Here is a 22,032-nt window from a genome sequence, read left to right on the forward strand (position 1 = left end):
AGCTTCTAAACTGAAGAACACCACAGCTTTCAGCTAGGCAGACAAACTGTTTCTAGTAGAAATCCACATCTTTCTGGTGTGACTGTGGGAGAGGGCTGATTTGGACACAATGGCAGCTATTATGGACAACCTCCAGCAAACTTATCTGAAAAACCCATGCATTTAGGGAAGGTGGTTCAGAGACATGGTGTACTCCATCCAGTACACCTCTGGGACTTGACTCCACTGCATGATGAACTGGGAGGGCCTGGTATAGCAAAATAAAAGTGGATCCTAGATTCTGGGTTATTAGAAAGTCACTCCAGGCTTTGGGGTCATTTCCCCAGACACATATACTTACTCCAGTGCTGTATTATCCTTAGTGTCTTTCAACCATGTACAGCCCAGAAGTCAAACTTGACAAATACAGACTGTGGAATACATATTATTAAACACTGGGAAGGGGCAAACTCATCACCAGCCCTTATACCCACAAGTCACTGTTGTCAAGCATCTTCCTTCTAATCTTGCTGATCATACTGCAGGTGGATAGAGTATTTCTAATTGTGTATCCTGAAGCAATTAGGCACTTTCCTACCAAAAAGCTTCCTTGCTGCAACTAAGAGCAAAAGATGTACAGCAATTACAGAGGCACTGCTCGATGTTCAGTGGAGTCTTTAATACCGTCCTCCACAGCAGTCTCAGAAAAGACCAGGGTGAAGGAAGTTCTGTGTGACTGCTTATGAATTACTGACAAGAGACACTGGAAGGGGCAAAGTAACTGCATATTAATATTACACAGAGAGGTAACCTAGCACAGGAAGAAGTTTTTAAAGTAGATGTGGAAAAAAGCAATAAGCAAAAGATGAAGTATGTCACCATGCATAAGCCTAGTAGCGTCTAATGTATCAACCACTTCATTGGGCAGCACTGTTCTAGCATGAAGGAAAATGAGATTGGCACCATATGCAGTTAAATGTCAAGGCCCTTTCACTTAAAAAAATAAAATAAAAAATGACACTGAATCTCAGGTACACATGCACCAACTGAAAAAGGGCAGAGGCACCTGACTAGGTATTTCCAGGACTAGCATACAAGAGACAGAACTGTGCACAAGAGGACAGAGATTAGAATAATTTATGCATAGCAGGTGTAATCTATATATGGATCCATGGATGTACATTAACCCATGTAGTTTGGCTCATAAAAGGCAGAATCAAGAAATTTTCTAGTCTGGTAGTATTACTATAATATGCAATTTCGGTCTTTTTCATCGCTACTACTGCTGCTCAGTAATTTGTTCAATTAAAGAATGCAAGATAGACGAGCATCCAGGATGAAATGCTGTTACAGGGTTGCCTTGCAAAAGACTGCTAGTCTCACGCAGATCGCTTCAGCGTGACCAGCAACTCAACAGATTACACTAAGCTGCTGACAAAGAGCAGCTTCCACAGCACTAGAGAACTGATTTAGATGTCCAAGATTCTTTTCTTCAAGACAGCATGAAGATTTCCTGAAGAATTATCACCACCTCAGGGGAAAATGAACTACTCTTATTCCTGCCAATGCTCCAGCAGTGCCACGTACCTTCTCGTAGTACTGGATGTTTTTATCTGCCATCCCCATGAGTAGCTGCCTAAAGTCTTGCCTTTTGTTGTTCTGCCATCTCTCCATATCTGCTTTCAGGTCAGCATTGAAACACTCTACTCGATCTTGACATTTCTCAACATCTGTGGGTACCTGCAGCAAAAGAAATGAAGATTGAAACCATCACTGAGAGTGCTCGGCTGCTGAATTAACTAAAACCTCACTGAGGAAGCTACAGAGGAAAGGGTAAGTTAACAGCCCAGTAGTCATCCTGAATAAACTCTGTTATGGCTGCAGGGAGAAAAGCCCCAATTCTGTATTAGTGAGAAGATGGGATTGCTTCAGTTTGTTCTCTGCTGTTTGAGGTGGTGGGCAGTTGTGCTTGTCCACCTCCATGCCAGATACAGAGGCAGACTGAGGAAGAGCTTGCTAGAGGCACATAAAGAGGAAACCATTTGGTCTAAGTACTGGGTGCCTAGCTCAGTTCCTAGTTCTCAAACTGAGCAGCGTGACTACAGCTCCAGAGCGAGCTTTCTCTCCTCCTTCCCATTTAGAGTTGCACTAGTCATTTCCCAATTTACACTAGTGTGTATGAAACAACAAACATTTAGGTTTGTCCAAAGAGCTGGATAAGAGACCTCAGTGTTATCTCTCAACCATAGTATACAAACAGCAGTGATCAGCTACGGTTGCAGAATAAAATTCCTAAGCCTCTACTCTCTAGCTTCCACTTTTAACCTTACAGGCTGCCTGAAAAAAAAAAATAATGTTAAGTGCAAAGCACTGATGATCATCACTGTGGATTGGCTCATGGGCCTTTGGGCTCAACACTGGACATGTAATCACACATAAGCAATAGAAGAAATTTTGAAGGACAGCCTATTGCAAGCCTCGGTAGAGATTTAAATGGATTATGACAGTAGTCACCGTCCCAAGGTAGATGCACTTTAGGCCAAAGAAGTTGGTGTTCTTTGCTTATGTTTTAACTAACAACACGTATACCACCAGGCAACTACAGGAACAATTTACAAACGTTTCTTCAAGCAGGAAAGCCACAAACACCTTTCTCCTCCTTGTGCTGCTTGGTCCACACAGACAGGAAGCCTGTAAGGACGTGCAGACTAGGCCCATGACCTCAGAAGAGGAAAGCCCTGAGCTGTTCAAGATACCTGAAGCACCTCCTTCATCCTCATGGGATTTGAGTACTGCTTTATTCACACAACTGGATTTACCCTACAGGCAGCTTGGGGGTTCAGTAGCTACACACTTCCCCCACCCTCTCTGAGCACTATACTTCTAGCTACAGAATCCAATCTGCTACAACTCCAGACATAGAGTTCTCTTGTAGGCTTCAGACAAGAACTACCAAGCCAGTGGCTAGGAAGTTTAGAAGATACTCCCCTCAAGGCAAGTATGCCCTGTGTCATATTTGTAAGTACTCTGCTATCTTAATGGGAAAGGGTAGGCTATCAAGAGAAAGAGTCATGAAGTCTGGAAGCAAAACCATGTAAGATTTCCCAATCCAATTAAGTTAGTTTCTAAGCACTCGCCAGCTTCCTGCTTCTTCTGCCAGGATCTGAAACCACAACGAAGCTATCAAAAAAAAACCAAAAAACAACCCACCGTTCTTTCTCACAGCCAGTTCTCCTGCAGGTCAGGCCGAGAGGGCTGTATGAGTTCAGAGCTACAGGGACAATCCAGTGGTCAGCAAATGTGTCACATACACTCTAATTAAGGAACAGCAGCAATGAACTCCAGCTAAGTCTCCAGAGGCATCATGAAAGCAGTGTCTACACATGGACCAGTCCTATTTGGGAGAGTAAATACCTTTCCTTCCAAAACTGCAGCTTCCCAGAACAGAAGTTGCAACTCAGTAGTTGAAACAAAATGTTATGTTAATTAACAGCTTTTAAGCACTTTATTTCTACTGCAAGGTTAATGAAAAGAGAGGTTCTAGTTCTAACATCAGATTTGGGCTTAAGTTAAAACATCAATGCTGATATATCTGCTTTTACCAGTGCAGATATTCATTATTAGCTAGCAACTAGGAACTGAGAAGAAAGAAGATTGCACTTTGGGGGAAGTTGCTACTTTCTTAATGATGGCTGCTCTCAGCTATTTGAATAGCTCAAAAAAACCAAACCCCAAAATCACGTGATAACTGGCTCAAACTGCAATACACTCTGGAAGGGCCCATCACTATTTTAGTAAGCCAACTTAAACTGAGAAGAGATGAACATGCAGGCAAGAACTGAGCATAAAATTGTATATTCAGGAGTCTGGTCACCTCATTATATGATAATGTAAGTTCTGCACCTACATTTATTCCTCTTCACATAGTTCTTCAAAAGACCAGAGTCTAAGTATGATTCACATCTAGAATTTAGTGTGGTCAAGTGCAGATGGCATTGCTTGCAGCATAAGCATGTCCACTTTTTCAGAACTCCTTTACAGCATCATTACCACGTAACAAATGGTCCTGAAGCACAACAAATACAACACTTACTAGGCAACTAATCTCTGTACATGATATTTCTACCTTCCTAGTTCTCTGGAAACATATACTGTTACAAGCCTTTTCTTTTTTCTGTAAATACACATGGTCATCTTCTACTTCAAGTTCTGCACTGCCATATTTACTGTTCCCATAGATCACCACACTGCAAAGCCTTAAGGCAGACAGAATAAATTCAGCCATCAGAGGTGGACTTCATCTCACCAAAGGGAAACAATGCCTGCACTTAACCACATTGGTTGGATTACTGCAAAACCAGCTCCAGCGTGGGTCAGAAATGGGTAAGAAGCACTTCACCACTGTACTTGTTAGAAATAGAAAGGCTGCAGACTCTGCACTAACACTGTTATGCTAGTGTTAAAAAACACCACACACACTATGTTTTTGGTGTAAACTTCAGCACTCTTGAGCAGTATTTGCTGACAGACATTTACAGTAGCCCTACAAGCCTTCTGCATTTATAGGCCACCGAGTTCTAAGCTGATCATCTCAATGTGAGAATGACCTAATGACACCGACAGAGCTTTGTGAAGCCAATCTGATTATGCGTACAGCGAGTCTCAGAATGCCCTCCAGGGGAAGAGATTAACAGGTAATGATAGGCCCTCATTTCGTGATCCAAAAGTAGGCCTTTTTTCCCTTAAGGTTTGGGGGGCTTTTGGGTTTTGTTTTGTTTTTTTAACATAATTCCTGCCAAATCAGCTAAATATGCCGAAAGGAACACAAATACCATTCACTGCATAACCCAGCTCATGACCCTCTGTCTGCTTTTAGTTTCCAGCAGGGAAGCCAGGAGACCTTACTGAATGTAAGATGTGGGGCTAGCCACAGCTCTGAGCTACCAGCTCTTACAGACGAGGACATTCCCTCCAGGTGGAACAATCTGAAAACCTTGAGCTAGTATTTTAAGAACATGCAAGGAGTTCTATTAGTTTGTTCAACTTCAACTTGTAAATGACACAAAAGACTTATCTTAGAAAAAAGGTACAAGGAGTCGCCAAAAGATATGCTTATACTCTGGAGAGGAGACATAAGTATTCAAAAAATTCTTAGACAGCTAGTTAAGTGCCATGCTTTACACAATAATCCCAGAGAGGTGAGATGCAAAAGCCTTTTAGCAGCTGAGACACTAGTAAAGTTCGGCGGTTCCACTGCATCAAAACCTTGATAAAGCCAAATGCCTAAAAACTGCAATTGGCTTGCTGGATATGCTAGATTTAGTTCCCTTCATCCTACATACAACTTGTTAGAATACCAGCTCATACAAACCTACACTGAGGAAGTAAGAGTACATACCACACCAGCCAGCAGTGGGGCAGGCAAAAGACCAAAATACAAGAGCACCACAAGATACCTAAGACACCACTATTTGTAGAGTCCACAACAGACACAAGATCAGAAAAATACTAGTTTGCATTTCTATGCCCTGGTCCTCTTCAGCTTCCTCCTGTAAGATTATTGTACAGGAGTCCTAATACTGGAAAGTAATCTATTAATTATTAACACAAAGGGGAACCAAAAAGCCCCAAGCAGAGGAAGGGAACAAAACCAGTTGTCATTGTTGGTGAAAGTTGCAGTGATTTGAGAGGCCTCTTGCACATTGCTTCATGCAGAAAGCAGGTGGCAGCACAAGCACGAGAGTTTACAGTTTTGCTTCTGCATGAAGCCCAGCCAAAACCTGTTACCCAGTGACACTTGCTGTGTCTGTTCAGCATGACAGAGGAAGAGCTCCCTAGCAGAAGAGGCAAAATACAGAGTCTTCCACAGCCAAAACAGGAGTCCTCCAGTACAGTTCAACAGTGCCAGGGCTAGGACCTTAACTCGGCTAGCTGACATACTGCTAAATCACCATCATCTATTCTACCACTACTTCAGTCCATGTCAGTGAACACTCCAACTGATTGCCTAGCTGTGGTTGGAGTGTTTACATGGTCAGAACCACCCGGCTCTGAATGGTGGGATATCAGTAGTACATAAGTTGCTAGACAGGTTATATATGTTCATACCTAGGGCTTTATTTCACACCAGCTTGCCAAGAACAAATTTCTGTTCTGCCAGAAACTGCTTATACTGCAAAGAAGCCACCAGAGCCAGACAAAGCAAGTTCTGTTTCTCCATTCTTCTCAGGAAGTAATGTAAGTGCAAGCTGGTTTTGTAGACTAGTTTGAAGTGCTAACCTTTGGACGGTCTTCTTTTTTCAAGGCTACTGCTTCCAGTTTTGCTTCATACTCCGCTTGAACTTGGTCTCTCTTCTTCAACACATTCTATGGGCAAGAGAAAAGACAACTGTGAGCTCTTGCTCCTTCCCTCCCCAGCCTGCAAGAAACTGCAAAGTGATACAGCTTAAGTGCTAACTCAGTCCAAAGTCAGACTTTCAGACTTACTTTCTCTTATTTTACCGTATTTAGGGAGTAGCTTTTCAAAACAAAGCATTTGCTCTCCAGCAGCTGGCAGGGTCAGATAAAATTGAAGTTTTGGACAAGCTGCAGGCATGCAAGATAGAAGCTGTCATGTCACCATGAATATTACCCTGACTAAGTAAATTCAGTTCATCATTTGACCTATTATTAGCATGAAAAGGATATAAACAAGAGCATCCAAGCTGTCAAGGACTAGTGCAAAACTTTTGACATCCTCCAGCACCAAACAGAAAACAGCATAGCCTAAGAGACAGGAAGGCCACCACAGAAGGTATTACATCTCCCTTTTCACTTACAAAGACTCCTCAAAGTCTTTTATAGCAAGCTGTTACATTATTGCATTAGAACAAAAGTGAGCTTTGCTTTTAGATCAGTTTGGGGAGTTTGGTTGTTGGTTTAATTTAAAAAATTAAAATTTTGAAAAGCACAATTTACGTGAAAAGCACTGAACTACCCGAGTGAGTTTCACAAGCAGTAAAACATTTTATTGACGGAGTATTCTCGGCATAGAGAGCAAAAGATGATACCTTTATCTTGTAATATAGCCACAAGCCAAGATCTCCACTAAGGTTGTACTACAGTCTTACAATTTAACAACCACAGAAAATAGTCTTTTTAAGAATATACTACTAAAAAATAAGCAGTTCTATGTCTGCAAAAGTGGGCAACTTACTTCTCCAATCTTCACAAGGAAACAACTAGTAATTTTTTAGAACTCAGTTGACGCAAAGTTATTATTTAAAATGTTCAGAGGGAAGTCAACCAACACTCACTGCTGAGGCACCTGTAAATCTGAACTTGTCTTGCAGTCAACTTGGCCAGTTCATGCTTCGAGTCTTCCCTTCTGCCACCCAGAAGGCATTACCCCACTAGGACAAAAGGAGGTAACTAGTCATTTTAAAATGACTAGTTTCAGACAAGGCTAGTAAAACAGGACTAGTCACATGCTCTGCTGCCTACAGAAATATCTGTTTAAAAGTGTAGTTCTCAGAGCTCTAAGAGCCAGTCTCACCAAGATCTGTTTCCTAATTAAAGATGTACGAACCCTGTATCTACTAATCATCATCTTCCCCTTCCTCCCTCTTAAGCCAAGGGAACATCACCAGTGCAGTTGCTCTAGAGTAGAGATAGGAGATATTGCAATCAATATTCTTACAAACCTCAGTCCATGGTAAATTGGAATGGCACCCCATCCACAAAGCTGCTATACGTTTAGGCAAAAAGATGGGGCAAAACTGAAAAATTCATCTTCAACAGCTTAACACTCCCTTTTCTCCCAAAAGGGATGCAAGCAACCATGCCACTGGTTTGCTTGAAAAAAACACAGCATTCCCATTCCTTTTGAAATCTAAGCAACTATGTGGAATAGCCCTTAAGCGACTGAGGTTACCAATGCAACAAAAGCCTGAGAGACTTAACAGATATTTCTACTTTGTACTACCTCTTGAACCTGAGTCAACTGAAATTTCTTCTCAGAAAAACAACCACCTCCAGCAATTGCATTCAGCCTATAGAAACCTCAAGTTAGTGCAGTAAGCTGGATCTGTACCAGGAGTAGCCAATGATTAACAGGTATCAGCAGATTAGATTCAAAGGGCAGGTGTCTTATTTCTCCTTAAGTGCTCAAGTCCATCCACTGTGGACCATTAACAATATGCTTCTGAATACAGCTTTAAGTATCCTTTAATGGCTGACCTGTAAGTCATGAGAAAAATACTGCCTTCCCTTTCACTTGTCCCATATGTGAAAGGAAGTGTTTCCTCTGGCACCTCCAGGCAATCTCTTCTCAGTTGCAGGTCAATGCCTTAAAGCTTCAGCAGCTCCTTCGAAAAGCTCTGTGCCAAGTTTCCCCAGACTTACCACAGCCCATGCAATACTTCCACTAGTTAAGGCCTCACTTAGAAGGAAGAAAAAAAAAAAAAAGTAAAAAATAAAATTTTTTTTTAAAAGTTGGAAGAAACCAACACCAAACAGAACAAAGTCACACACCACATTTCAGTTATTTGGGGGCAGAACTAAACCACCAGTCCCTGTACAAACAAGACTTAGCTTGCTTTCAGTGAGGCAGGTCCTTCTCCATTTTGTATTTAGTTGAAAAATTTCACCTTGGCCCAGATCTCTGAAGGAGCTTCAGGAGTTTGCCATCAGCCTCCTTTCTTGAATTGCAATTCTATGCCATTTGCACACCATATAGCTTCCTACTACAACTAGACCTCACAAAAGGATCCTTATTTCCTGCACAGTTTTAAAGACAGAGTTAGTTATTCATGTGGTGCTTGCTTTAAACACGCATTAGAAGTGATGTCCAAGCACACAGCTGGGGATCACAACACTGCCAGAAAGGCTTATCAGGTGATAAGCATACAGAGATCATATAACATTTTAATATCACCACTGAATTACGTAGAGCTGAGTTTGTCTTCTGCACTTGCCTCCCTGGGGAACACCAGCATACCACAAAAAATGTGGTACCTCACGTTTGTTGACAAGTGCCTCACTGCACCAGGATTTGAGAAATCATCTGGCCATCTCATACATGATCTGTGTTTTGGAAAAGGTCTCTCCTAGACACTCCCAGCAACATTTAACTCAAGCCTGCAATGCCAGCCTCTCCCCTCTTCTGTAAATCTTTCAAATGAACCCAGAGACGGGGCTTCCCCGGAGTCAGCCAATATTTGTTTCAACCAGAACTACTGGGCTTTGCCTCCGTATGTGCAGTTTCCTCAGGCTTCCCCCTCACATATAATAGTGCTCCTGAAGACACTAAAGTTAACATTAATCTCTAAAAAAACCAGTGAAGACAACCTGGCAGTTCTTACACTGAGGGACATTCATCCAGCTAGAGACTGCTCTACAAATCAAGTTCTATACCTACACCTGGGGTACAGTGTGCAAAAGAGAAAGCTACCAAGGTTGCACTGAACTCCTAGTGCCTAGGGACTTGCCTTCCATCAAGTACCCTGTCCAACAACTGTGCTCTGAAAGCCAAAACAGACTTCAATTTCACAAGCAGGCCTCAAAGCAGCTGATGAATAGGACTGCACTGCTAGTGAAGAGGACAGCCTTTTCAGCAGAAAGCCTCCCACACTCCAAGTGTAGCCTCCTTTACAGTTACTTACATGGTTTTATGGCATCTGGGAAGACAGTTCTGTAGCTGCTTACTGCAGAAATAGTAACAGACTGGTATTTTCTAGCATAAGAAAACTGCACTTGGTATGACCTCAGAGATTTCAGTTTTGGTATTTGGGAGGGAAGAAAAATAGGAACAGTCTGCCTTGGCTAGCAATAGGTTTCTTGATTTTCCAACAAAGCTAATGAGATGCCCAAGCTGGACACAAACAGCATAATCCTTATTTGCTATTAACTGCTATTTTGCAAGTGTGTTTTCTAGATCCAACCAGTTCCAAAGCACCAACACAATGAGTATGTTCAGTTCATTACCAGAGAATAACTGACAGGAAGAGTGAGTCCTTTAGGCCACTAGGAAGTTAAGTCGGCTGTCTAAAAATTAAACTTAAAAGGGTTTCTTTAGCTGAAGAGGTGCTTCAGGCAAGCCTGTTAGCTTGGAGACTGCACTTAGTGTCTTTGCTGTCATTTGACAAGAGCCCTTTTAGAATGGGCCTGTCTCCAAGCCAATAGGTAGTCTAGCTGCAAGTCTTTAATGCCATGCTTCCTGTAGTAAGTGGTGTTTAACTGCCTGAAATACCTCTTCAGCAGAAGAAACCCTTGCTTTTTAGCTTAAAAAAATTCCTCCCACGCTACATTTGTGAAAAGCACCTCTCACAACTCAGCTTGCCACTTTAGATGCCATCTCCAGTAGGCCATGGCCTTTGTAGCATCAAAAGGCACATGTTCTGGGCTAAAAGCTTTAACCACTAGCCTCGTTGTTTTGGGTTTGTGTGGTGGGGTTTTTGGTAGCAGAGGAGGGGCTGCAGGGCCGGCTCCTGTGAGAAGCTGCCAGAAGCTTTGCTGGCTCCTAGTTGGACCCACCGCTGGCCAAGGTCAAGCCCATCAGCTTCGGTGGTAGCACCTCTGGGAGAACAGGTTTAAGAAGGGGAACTTGCAGCAGAGAGGGGAGTGGGATGTGAGAGAAACCCCTGCGCAGGCAGCAAGGTCAGTGAGGAAGGAGGGGAGGAGGTGCGCCGGAGGAGGTTGATGCCCCCGCAGCCCGTGGTGAGGCGGCAGGCTGTCTCCCCCCAGCCCGTGGAGGGGAGCAGGGCAGCAGAGGCCCCTGAAGATGGCCGTGACTCCATGGGAAAGCCCACGCTAGAGCAGTCTGTCACTGAAGAACTGCAGCCTGTGGGAAGGACCCACGCCAGAGCAGGGGAAGAGTGAGGAGTCCTCCCCCTGAGGAGGAAGGAACGGCAGAGACGTGTGATGAACTGACCACAGTTCCTCCCAGGGTGGGGAGGAGTGAGCAGCTTCATGGTGCTTTTCTGCTGGCTGGGCTTAAACCACAATACTCATGTTCTGTTTATTTGTAAGTACACAAACACACACACCCCTTCCTACAGAGTAAGGTTAAGTCTGAACACCCTGGGTCAAGGCTTCCATCTACAGCTCAGGGTGTTCCAGCAATACTTGGGTGTTAATAGTCCTATAAATAAAATGCACCTTGTTTATGCTAGGGTCAATACCATGACTACAAAAGCAAAGAGTATACTCAGTGAATTAGTGCAAAGCCTTCATAAGAAGCATTCAGCCAGGCAAGACAAGAGCCATACAACTAGCCATCTGAAGCTGGTATAAGAAAGCTCTAGGTGTTTCAAATCTCAGTTTGAGAAGTATAGGATGACTAAGATTAAGATGGAGAAGGACCACCATGTTCAGACTGTAGGTTTAAAACAGGCTATTAGATCTCTAAAGAAGTGCATACCATAGCCTTGTGACAGTTGTTCCAAGTGGAAAGTCCTCAGAAGGAATTTGTCTGTTAGTACCCTATAGAGGGACTGCTAATACATACTGTACCATGGCATTTGGTGAAAAGCTCTAACAGCCAAACTAGAGTCCTTAGGTTCAGTTTTCAGTGCAGTTAACTCAGTAATTCTTTTCCCCATGCAGTGGGATTGACTACCAATGCTCCTTAACTTCAAGAGAATAAAAACTGCACTGAAGTAGCTTTTATTACTTCTGCATGAGCCATAAGATACTAAGTTCCTAGAGCGATTAAGAGTCACAGAACAGCATCTTTAAGCAGCTACTTGGTATGCAGAACTTAACAGAACTTTACAACAGATACATCCTGCCTAGAGTGTGGGGATGAGAGAGGAAGCAGTGTCTGTCATTTGGACACGTGGTTCTAAAAGGAGCCAGCCAACCCTGCTGCATAAAAGTGACAGAAGCTGCTAATGCTACCTTTTCTGCAGGGCCAGACACTGACCCAGTAGTGAAGAGCTGAGCCATGACTGACTTTCCGACAATTCAAAGAGAAAATTCTAGGCAGCCACAGGATGTCTCCTACAGAGTACCACCTGCCACTCCAAAGAACAAGCAACTCTTCAACACTTTGTGTGCATCCTAGCATTACTGACCTTAGCTTCACTGAATAGCAGAGCAGATAGGTAATGCTACCCATGCAGTACCCTGTAAGCATACCTAGGTTTGTTTTGATTATGAAAACATCCTCCTACCTAATGCATTATTTACTTCCCGACTTTTCCCACCACCAAACCTTCTTGCTGTTAAAAAGAATGAACTCACTGATGCATCACTGCATGCAAACACCAATGACAGTGTCACTTCTGCCACAGGGCTCTCTTTACCTTCATTGACTCCGAATACAATATATATTCCCTAAGCACAGGCAGGAAGTCTTCTGTCATGTCTTCACTGAGTTCTTCAAGAGCTGTGCAGCAGTTCCCAATACAGGCAGACAACCCTTCCAGTGGCTCCGACAGCTCAACCTCCAGCGCTCCCCAGGTTGAATAAACAGGTCCGTATTCTCGTAGTTCCACCAAGTATTCTGCAAAAGGCAGATGGAAAAGTAGATTAACAGAGTAAGAGTGAGGCACAAGGATCTGCAAACACTCACACCAAACAGGAGAAACTACGCACCAAGCTTGGCAAACATTAACTCCCCCAGGAGTCAAGTCTTGTGTTGCATTAGCATCTTAATAGACAGAGCTCTATGGCTGCACAGGTGACAGGTCCAAGTTGCCTCCTGCTTAACTGACCATTCCTACAAGCTTCCAATACAAAGACACTTGCATCTGTGCAGTAGCCAAAGTAATTTTTTTTAAACATATGTAAAACTTGGGTCTGCTAAGACAGGTCTGTAAAGTTTATCTTCATCTAGGAATTCCACCTCTACTCCTCCAGATGGAATGTACAGGTTTTTCCCTCTCCCAAAAGTCTTTCCAAAAATAACTCTAGTAAGAAAATAGGTTGGTATAACAACAAGAGCCATTTTAAAAAAATATTTGGAGAGTTGAGCTCAAGTAAGATACTGCGTTAGGCTTTGGGCTTGTTTTAAATCTGCAAGAGGCATTAGATTTTGCTCTGTGTGGCTCATTACAGGCCAGAATCATTGACACAAGTTGTCTTGGTCACACCATCAACCAGAACAAGATACAAAGCACTCAGAATGAAGTATTGTGATAGAGCACCTTGTGTCCTTACCCAACTGTTCCTTGATAATCCGTTGTGCTATTCTGTCAATGGTACCAAGCTTTAGAGAGAATGTGTCTAGATACTCCCCAATGGCTGCAAACTCCAGTGGCCGACTTCTTAATTTGTAGCCTCCTGTAACGTATTTGACAGACTCCCCCATCTTTGACAGCAATGCCATTCCTTGCTTTTTATAGGCATTAAGATCCTAGGAAGTTAAAAAAACCCAAACAGTTTAGCAATATTTCACTTGCTTGTTGGAAGATTAATACAGTGAGGGATACTTTCCAGTCAAGATCAAATCATGTGAAGGCAAGAGATTACACGTGACATGTAGCCTTGGACAAAACCTCACATTATACAAGTTGTACAGCTGAGCACAGTTTCAAGACTACCTCTAGATGGAGACAAACTATCCAGAGGAATGGTATGAAATACATTATGAGTTAGTGGTCCACCTTTGCACATGGCCAGACTTTCCCATGTTCCTGTACTGTCACCAGGTAAGTAGCGATATTATCAGCTCTGTTTCCACTGATACTGTTCATGCCATTCATCCATACATACTTTTAAGTCGTAGCCCACAATACCAGTATTATGCAAATGCACCAGCTGGCTCTGGTGACCTAGTACAGAGCTACACATTGCATGCCTATTTGGTCAGCAGTCACCTCACACCAGCTGTGTGGTCAGATAGAAGGCAGGGGAAGACTGCACAGAAAACACACAGCATGGGGAGACTATCACAGCTTTTCCGCAAGACAGAGGGCAGCCCAGGCTGGGTCAGATGTAGCCATGTTGCCTGCACAGAAAGCTTAAACTTCCTCGTCAATGCTTTGCACGTTTGCATAAATCAACATTCAGACAACTTATGTTAACAAGGTGGTTTACCTACAATATTCAGGGGATTTCACCTTGACAGCACATCAGAAAAAACTTGTTAGCCAAAATGCTGTCCATTTTGCATTTTACTACTTCCAGCAGGGGTCACTATTCAACATCGCAAAACAGGATTAAGCGCTCTAACTACGTTATCCTATGCAGTCTGGGGAAGAGATGGTTTCAAACCAAGTAGATCCGTAGAGGTTAAGAATCAAGACATGGTATTACAGACTAGGCTAAAAGCTTAAGTGTTCTTTAAAAGAATCCAACAGCCATCTTCAAAACATGTACTATGGTATTCTTTCCAAGTTCTTATAAGACAAATGTAAGTCTGATTAAGAGAACCTTACATATTAGCAGCTACTATAATTTTGCATTATGTTTGCATTTAAATGCAGTGGGTCCTTGACTCTTGCCTTCCACCTGTCCTAAGCACTATCTGCAAGCAGGTATCAGAAGACAACCCTTTAACTCAAAATTACTCACGTACTCTCTCACACATTCTGGTGTGTTACTGGTCCAAACAGGGAACTTGAAGAAAGGTTGATTTCTCTTTTTCAGCCAGGAGGTGGTCTCATGACTTTCTGCAGTAACTAAATTCTGAAGTCCTAGCACACTGAACTGACACCTCACTGCTGCAATAGAGCAAGTTCCAACACTAGAGACAGCCAGAAGAACACATGTCCTTTTCCCTCAGCCTCCCTGGATGCTCTGTATTCTCAAGGCAAGCCCTGCCCGGGGCTGAGAATACAGCCCTCACCGTTTATTTTACAGGGGTGGGAGAAGATGACTAAGCAGCTAAGAAAGTTGCATCATGCTTTGACAGCTGAAAAGCAGAACAAAGCTATCTGACATTTAACTACCAAGGTGCTAAACAAATTCTGCCATTTCTGGCTTGTTTCAGCAGTTAAGTTCACCGTGGAGCGGAAATAAAAGGGAACTGGAGATTGAGTCTCACATTACCAGCAAGCAGAGCATGAGCCTGAAATGAGCTCAAATTAAGTGTCACATTTGAGTGAGCTAGCATAATGTGACATTGGAAAGACGTGCTTCTACAGCTCTCTTCACTTATCAGGTCAAACCCAAGTGTGACTGTAGGTCCTTCTAGTCTTATTTAAAACAGAGTTCAAAAGACAGCTAAAGAAAATTGCACCATTTATGGGTGAGTCACACAGAAGATGAGCATGAAGTTGTTGACTGAGAACAAACAAGAATAAGGTCTTCATGCTTAGTTTTGAGGGCAACAAGTACAAGCACTATAGAAGGCACAGACATGAAAAAACATCAAGAAACTTGCAAGCTTTTGTGCAAGAGATCTTTCCTCCTCCACCTTCCTCCTCCCCAAAACAGGATTTTACAAAGTCTACAGTTTTCTAAATTCTGAACCTTTCTTGCATCAGAGGCGTATGTTCTAGACACAGCGATACAAAACAAGCAAGTCTGGAGAACTGAATTTGTAAATCTACAGACCACCGCTCCCTTCAAGCAAAGGGAAGCCATACAGTTGTCACACACAACATTCAGGGTCCCTAACAACTCTCTGGTATTTTAGGGGAAGTTCTGACCTGCATGTGTAGTTTTATTAATGCCTTTTTACCTTAATTTCAAAAGAGACTGCAAAGGTGCCTCTTCTGTTGTCCCTGTCAATGACTGTGTTTGGAAGTTCCTGGCTTACCTTGGCTGTGAGAAACACGTTGAAGTGCTCATTAAAAGAAAGCACCGGGTGATCGGTTATTCTCTTCAAGAATTTGTCTAATGCTTTCCTCCTCGTCTCCACAAACTCTTCAGAAAAGCGATCGACAACACCCTTCACCACAAATTTCTCAGGAAGAGGCTGTCAGAGACAAGCAAAACACACAACATTCAGAAGACCAAAAACTTGTTTCTGCTTTTTGGAAACATACAAAGCAATCAAACTGCAGTCTTAACAGGCACTGAAGTGTTATGTTTGCTAACAGGAACCATACATCAGATGGGATGCAAGCCTTGCTCTGAATTACTGTTGAGCTGGTCTGGCCTAATGCTAGAATGCTAGCAATTCTACTGAATGGCTTCAGCTGAGACCCACACCAGTGAAGCCCAGACAGTATTCACACTAGGTACTTCTAGCATAGCTTAGAGAGTTCCCCCCTACTGCTATCCATGTTCAAGCTCCAGCTCTAAAGGAGATGCCAGCAGAGCTGCACGCTATTCACTACAGCAATTCATGCACACACACACCCTGATGTTAAAGTAAGGCTGTTCAGTCCAAGGAAACCGAGAAAATTTAACAATTCTACTTACTCTTTTCCCCTGCATTCTGAACAATTTATAGCTCCTGGACAGGGCCCTTCTGTGAAGGGCTGATAGTCTTAGTAATAGCACTACACTGAGCAAAGACAGATGAGCACAGTCGAGTGGTCCAGGCTGCAACCTTCCTGAAGCACTTGCACAGTCAGTCATCTATCATAGCTGACACTCTTGAGCATGTTTGTGTAAGTAACAAAGGTCTGCCAACATATCTACTCTTTCACCTTACTCCTATTTTGATGCCACCGGTTCATCTCTACAGTTCAGCTTAACATGTTAGCCCAAGTCTGCCTCCAGACTTGCTAGTTCTGCAGTCCTTCCTGTTACAGTAAGACTCCAGACTTCAAAGTACCACTTCAGATGGAAGATAACTCTTTAAGCTTCAGCATGGTTAGTCTCAGCTCTACCACTAGATCTGCTTTTGTTCTCTCCAGACAGCATGGACTCTAAGATTAATATAATTTTTAAAACTGTGCTTTGAATTTTATTCTTGTGAAACAGTCTGCCTAGACAGATAATCTGCTTACTCTTAGACTAGCAATGACAGCCATTTTCACCCAAATCAGGAATCAGAATTCTCCTCTGCAAAGAGTCTTTGTTACCTAAAATCTGTGACAAAAGTAATTAAAAGTAAAAAAAACTGCGTATACGTATGCCTTTCCCACCATACCCTAGCTGATGTGGGATGTACATGAAGATTGCACCTCCTAAAAAAACCCAGCCAGCCTGACTTAGCTGCAACACAGCTATGTTTTAAGCACTGTATTTAGTTCTTATAATTTAAGACTTATCTTAGCATTCAGATTAGTCATTCTAGTTAAACCAGTGTAAGGTACACTCTAATTAGACTTCTTCAGAAGAATAATGCTTAGTGCAGTAGTCTTCAGGGAGGAGAAACTCTCTTCCCTTGCTTTGTAAACTTCAGCTGGGACTCTATACTTCAGGAAGTCACTACCTCAGCACCATATGCAGAAGTAAAAGGACAAGGTGGAAGAGCAAAGAACCCTAGTTCAACCAAATGCATGCAAACTGCCACTGAATCATCACTAAAGTTTGAGCATTTTAGACCCACAGAAGAGTGCACCTCTATTAGAGAGGCTTCTGCCATTTAACCTGCTTTTAGCTATAGCAGTAGTTATAGTCCTTTACATTTTAGGCCTTTGGAGGTCCCTCCCAAGTAGACAGTACACACAGCCAGCAAGTGATATTCTGCTTTAACTGTCTGTTACTTATCTGACTTATAGTCTTCCAGCTTAAGAGTCTTTCTAACTTTTCCCCACTGTGACATGTGAGCAGGGTTCACTATAGTCACAAATGGCTTCAAGGATCCAAACATCACCATCCAAAGGCAAGATCCTTGGCCATGTTAGGCTTATCTTTCTAGTCTAGAGACAGATCTGAGAGCATTTTTACTGTTGTTTGAAAGCACAGATTAGAGTAAGTCTCAGATAATTTAAAAAAAAAAAAAAAATCAGTAATCAAAGAGACGAAAAGGAACCCCTGTTCAGTTTAGTTTCGGCTCCTAAGTGTAGGCTATCATGACTCGCTGCACTGAGAAGACACATCATTTGTTACAGGAAGATTTTAGGCAGAGTCACTATACCGAGATTAGGAAGACAACCCCGTTTCGGTATTTTGTTAGGCAGAAGGCCTCCAGGGATTGCATTACCTTCAGTTACAAATACAGATACTCTTAGATTCGCTTGAAACATCCTTTCAGAATGCACTTGAGTTACAGTGCACCTGAAACAGCCTTTAGTTTCTATTCCCCATCTCCTTCTAGGCAATAAATATATAAAGCATTCAGCAATCTCCCTGCCATACCACTGCATGGAGGAGCTGCTCCGCATTGCATTCCGCAACTGCTAACCTGCATAGACAGATAAAAGAGGGCATCGCATTCTTATGCTTCCAGATTGTCTAAATGAGAGACACTTAAGAGATTGCCTTGTTCTGCAGCTGGTTTCATGTCCAGTATTAGAGCCGCTTGTGCCAAACTTGCCATTCTGTGTGCAACAAATTCCAGGTCACAGCAAAGCAGCTTGATTCCCTGGCTGTGACTCACCTTTTGCTAGTAGACTATTATTTATTGCCTTGCAGCCTTCAGGCAGGACTGGCAGCCTGTTGGTACACTCAGGAATCTGTACAAGCTTAACCTCAATAGTTCCAGCTGTTCAGGGAACAGGAAAGGAGAAGAGAGGGTCTGGGCAGCTAACACATTAATCTCATGTCTCCCCCTTACCCTAGCAAGCTCACTCTCTCTCTTCTCCTCTCCCTACCCCTCAGTAAACATATTTGCTGCCAGTTAGGGGTGTCACATGATTTTGTGAAGTATTTCTTATCTTTGAGCTATTATTTCACTTAGAGACAAGTCCCAGAGTAATTAAGGACTTAAATAGCTCTCTACCCTGGAACAGCCTAACTGAATATTTCTCACATAGCCTAGTCCTTGCTGAGGGAGGGAGAGCAGAGAAACTTCCCCCTCGTCCCAGACGGGCAAGCTAAGGTATGCTAGCAGTGTTGCTATTTCCCGATAATTTACCTCCTACAGGCCTTTTTTAATTTCTTTGCTCAAAACAGCTGATGGTGGTGATCCCACAGGCTTCCTACCTTTTCACATCTTCTACAGCATGAAAAACAGACTGCTGAAGATCAGTATCAACCTCTTCGTATCACGTAAGGTGGTTGGGCCACCAGCTTCAGTGACAAGAAGGCGTACAGTAGTTTAGCTAACCTCATTAGCTGAATTTCTGCCTACTGAAGGCATGCAATAACTACCAAGCCAGACGCTAAGATTTGCCAGTCTCTGCAACTAAATGTTAGCACAAATAGTTTTAAAATACTGTCTTTAAAACCAGCTCAAAAGGCCATCTTGAAAACTGACTGAGACTAGGACTTGAAGTACCCGAGTGGCCTTCCATAAGCCTCAGATAATTGGAAACCTAGATATAATAATTCAACAAACAGATGAAGCATATTCCATTTATGCCATAACAAATGTAGTTACCACACATACTGCCCTACAGGAGGCTGCCAGAGCTCACTTCTCAGGTGTGCCAACCAAGAAAAGTCTAAGCTTCATCATCAGTCAAGAATGGGAAGCATTTCCCACTCTGCTAGAAGGGAATGAAGTACCGTATTTAAATCCAAAGAGACATATCACCAAAATAATCACCCTTGGACGACAGATACAGAACTGTCCTTAATAGCAGATTCTTGCTTACTACCTACGGGAATGAGATGCGTTGGCTGAGACTCTTCCAGCTTGTTTCTCAACCAGTCGAAGTCTTGGTACCGCCGGCGGACCAAATACTCCGGCAAATCAAACTCTGCTCGCGTGGTCTGGAAAAGAACAACAGGATATGCTTAGTATGCATGGAAACCTCTCACTTCAGAGCTTAGCAGCAAATGCAGTACAGCCATCACTGGCAAGGGTAAGGCCAGACAAGCCTTGCACGGGGACTCCATGCCCAAAATCGTGTTTGTAGCCAGCATGACAGAAAGATCCTCTGGCCTTTCAAGCAGTAGGAAAGCCAGCAATGAGAAAAAATGACTACTTGGAGCTGATGTATTCTTAAGATTTATTCATAGTTCATTACATGTTCTGCTCAGATAAGCTTTATGGGAGGAGTCTGTGGAGAGAAGAGTACTGTGCACCATGTAAAGCTCTTGCCAGTTACAAGTTTGCAGGGAAGACTGTGAAATCTTCATTCCAAGGATGAGGCTATTTTAGCCATCAAGAAGTAAAAGCAAAGATATTTAATGACTTGTTTATTCTATGACATGCATTAACTGTGGGTGAAAAAATGTTTCACCACTGCCCCATATTCCAGAAGTGACAGGCTTCTTACACTCCTTCAAGGCTAAAAGATTAGAACATAAACCATTGCTAGGTTTGTCAAAGTACTGGTTTTGTTGATTCCTGAGAGGAAGAAACAAGTTTGTTTACATTAAGTTTGTGTATGCCTGATTAGAGATATCAGTACATTAACTTAAATCTTTAAAGTTTTCATTCTTTAGGGCACAGAGTTAAACTTGCCATTACAAGTTTGAGACAGAAGATAGGTATGCAGAGAAACTGCTGGCAAATGTTTTATCCAGTCCTTGAACAGTCCATAGCCTGGAAAGCTGACTGCGTGGGGCTGCTTGCACAGCACGTATTGCAACTGCCTAAAAGCACTAATGAAACTGTGTACCAGCTAGGAGTCTCTGCTAAAGAGCCTGGTATTGCAATAGCCCTGATTGAAAGATAGATGGCCTTTATCATTATGTCCCACCAAGAAGCACAGCTCAGAGAAGCCTAGAGAACTATACCTGGTTACTTGCAGCATCAAGAGCATCTTGCAATGAAGGTAATGCTGCAGCGCCAGCACACTACACGTTTACAGCTAGACATCAAAGCCACTGCGTTCTGGGGAATGCACCAGCTCTCCTAGCTTTGAACCGGCACTGAGTCCAGCACTAGGTTGCTTTGGCACCCCTAGCCACTACAACCACCTGCTAAATTCCAGCAGAGATTTTGTATTTACCTCCAGACTGAGAGCAACTGCCACATATGTGGAGAGAGCCAAGTAGCAGCCTTCAAATGCAATCCACCTCTTCACTTGCTCTCTGCATGACTCCAACTCTTCAATTACTGCACTTTACTCCCACCAATCCCCACTGGGGATCCTGTACAAGTTCTATGCCAGAAATCTCTTTCTAGGGGGAAGCCAGCAGCCTTAACACACTATCAACAGAACAGTAGCTCTAGTATACTATAAACAGCATGCTAATGTGGTATTACCTATGAAATGGTTTGGTTTCTAGTAAAGGAGGGCATAGAGACAAAGAAAAGAAGAAATCAAGCTCGCCTCCTCCCTCCTTTGACCTGCTAGCTACAGTAAGAGATACACACATTAGTCCATGGCCTAACATAATGAATGCTCACCAATGGAGCAGATGTGTTTGTAGATGAGGGACTACCAAGACCTAGATATCCACTGCAGGTTTGTGCTTTGCTCAGCTACACGTTGGAATAACATCAGCATATTTAACATGTTAGTGCCACACTATAGATGAAACTTCTGAGACTTCATATGAACCATTTTCACCTGTTTTGAGTAAAAGACTGAATGGCATTACAGTAGAACAAGTTAATTCACACACACGTAGACAACCCTGATCAGCCAGCGGTGCTGACTGCCTTGTTCTGTTAATAGGGCAGCTATACCTCAGCCTTGCAGGAGATGACCAGGAATTTAAAAAAAAAAAAAAAAAAAAAAAAAAGTAATGACTTAGTAGTAGGGAGAGCTTTTCTGAACTGGCTGTCACTGGCCTCTTAAAAGAGATCAGACAGTGAGTGAATGAGAGTAATCAGGATGAATACACACTACAGTGTCTTATCCTGCAGCATGAAGATGAATGTAAAGTCTGCCATCTGTTAGCACTGAGAACCTTATTACCAAGTATTCTGCTAACAGTTAAGGAAAACTGTACAGGTACTATTTAGTCTAGACATAGAAAAGCAGGATAAGTCTCAGTGCACAAACTTTACATTAGTTATCATTCATCTCTAGCAAACTGCTACTGCTGCTTTTACACCACAAGCAGATTTGCAAAGTCTTCCATATATCAGGGTTTGTTCCTCAGAGGGTGATTAAAATACATCATAGCCATCAGCATTTCAGTATTTGCTGTACACGTTGTCAAATCTAGACAGCAAATAAGCTTTTCAAAGACTATTTGGACAGAACATAAGGGCCCTTCAAGGTT

At 42.7% G+C, this 22,032-nt stretch overlaps 1 protein-coding gene across 1 annotated transcript in view; it reads right to left on the minus strand.

The window, feature by feature from the left end:
• The window catches only part of SNX30 (sorting nexin family member 30), a 53,211-nt gene that overhangs the window by 5,550 nt on the left and 25,629 nt on the right, over positions 1–22,032 (minus strand). Inside the window, exons 3-8 of the mRNA XM_052776048.1 lie at positions 19,510–19,620; positions 15,665–15,823; positions 13,120–13,315; positions 12,264–12,463; positions 6,259–6,345; positions 1,567–1,719 (exon numbers count right to left, since the gene is read on the minus strand). Of these exons, the coding sequence (XP_052632008.1) occupies positions 1,567–1,719; positions 6,259–6,345; positions 12,264–12,463; positions 13,120–13,315; positions 15,665–15,823; positions 19,510–19,620 (906 nt within the window). The remainder of the gene's footprint in view (positions 1–1,566; positions 1,720–6,258; positions 6,346–12,263; positions 12,464–13,119; positions 13,316–15,664; positions 15,824–19,509; positions 19,621–22,032) is intronic.

The sequence above is a fragment of the Harpia harpyja genome, chromosome Z (assembly GCF_026419915.1).
Source record: "Harpia harpyja isolate bHarHar1 chromosome Z, bHarHar1 primary haplotype, whole genome shotgun sequence".
In the NCBI taxonomy this organism is placed as follows: domain Eukaryota; kingdom Metazoa; phylum Chordata; class Aves; order Accipitriformes; family Accipitridae; genus Harpia; species Harpia harpyja.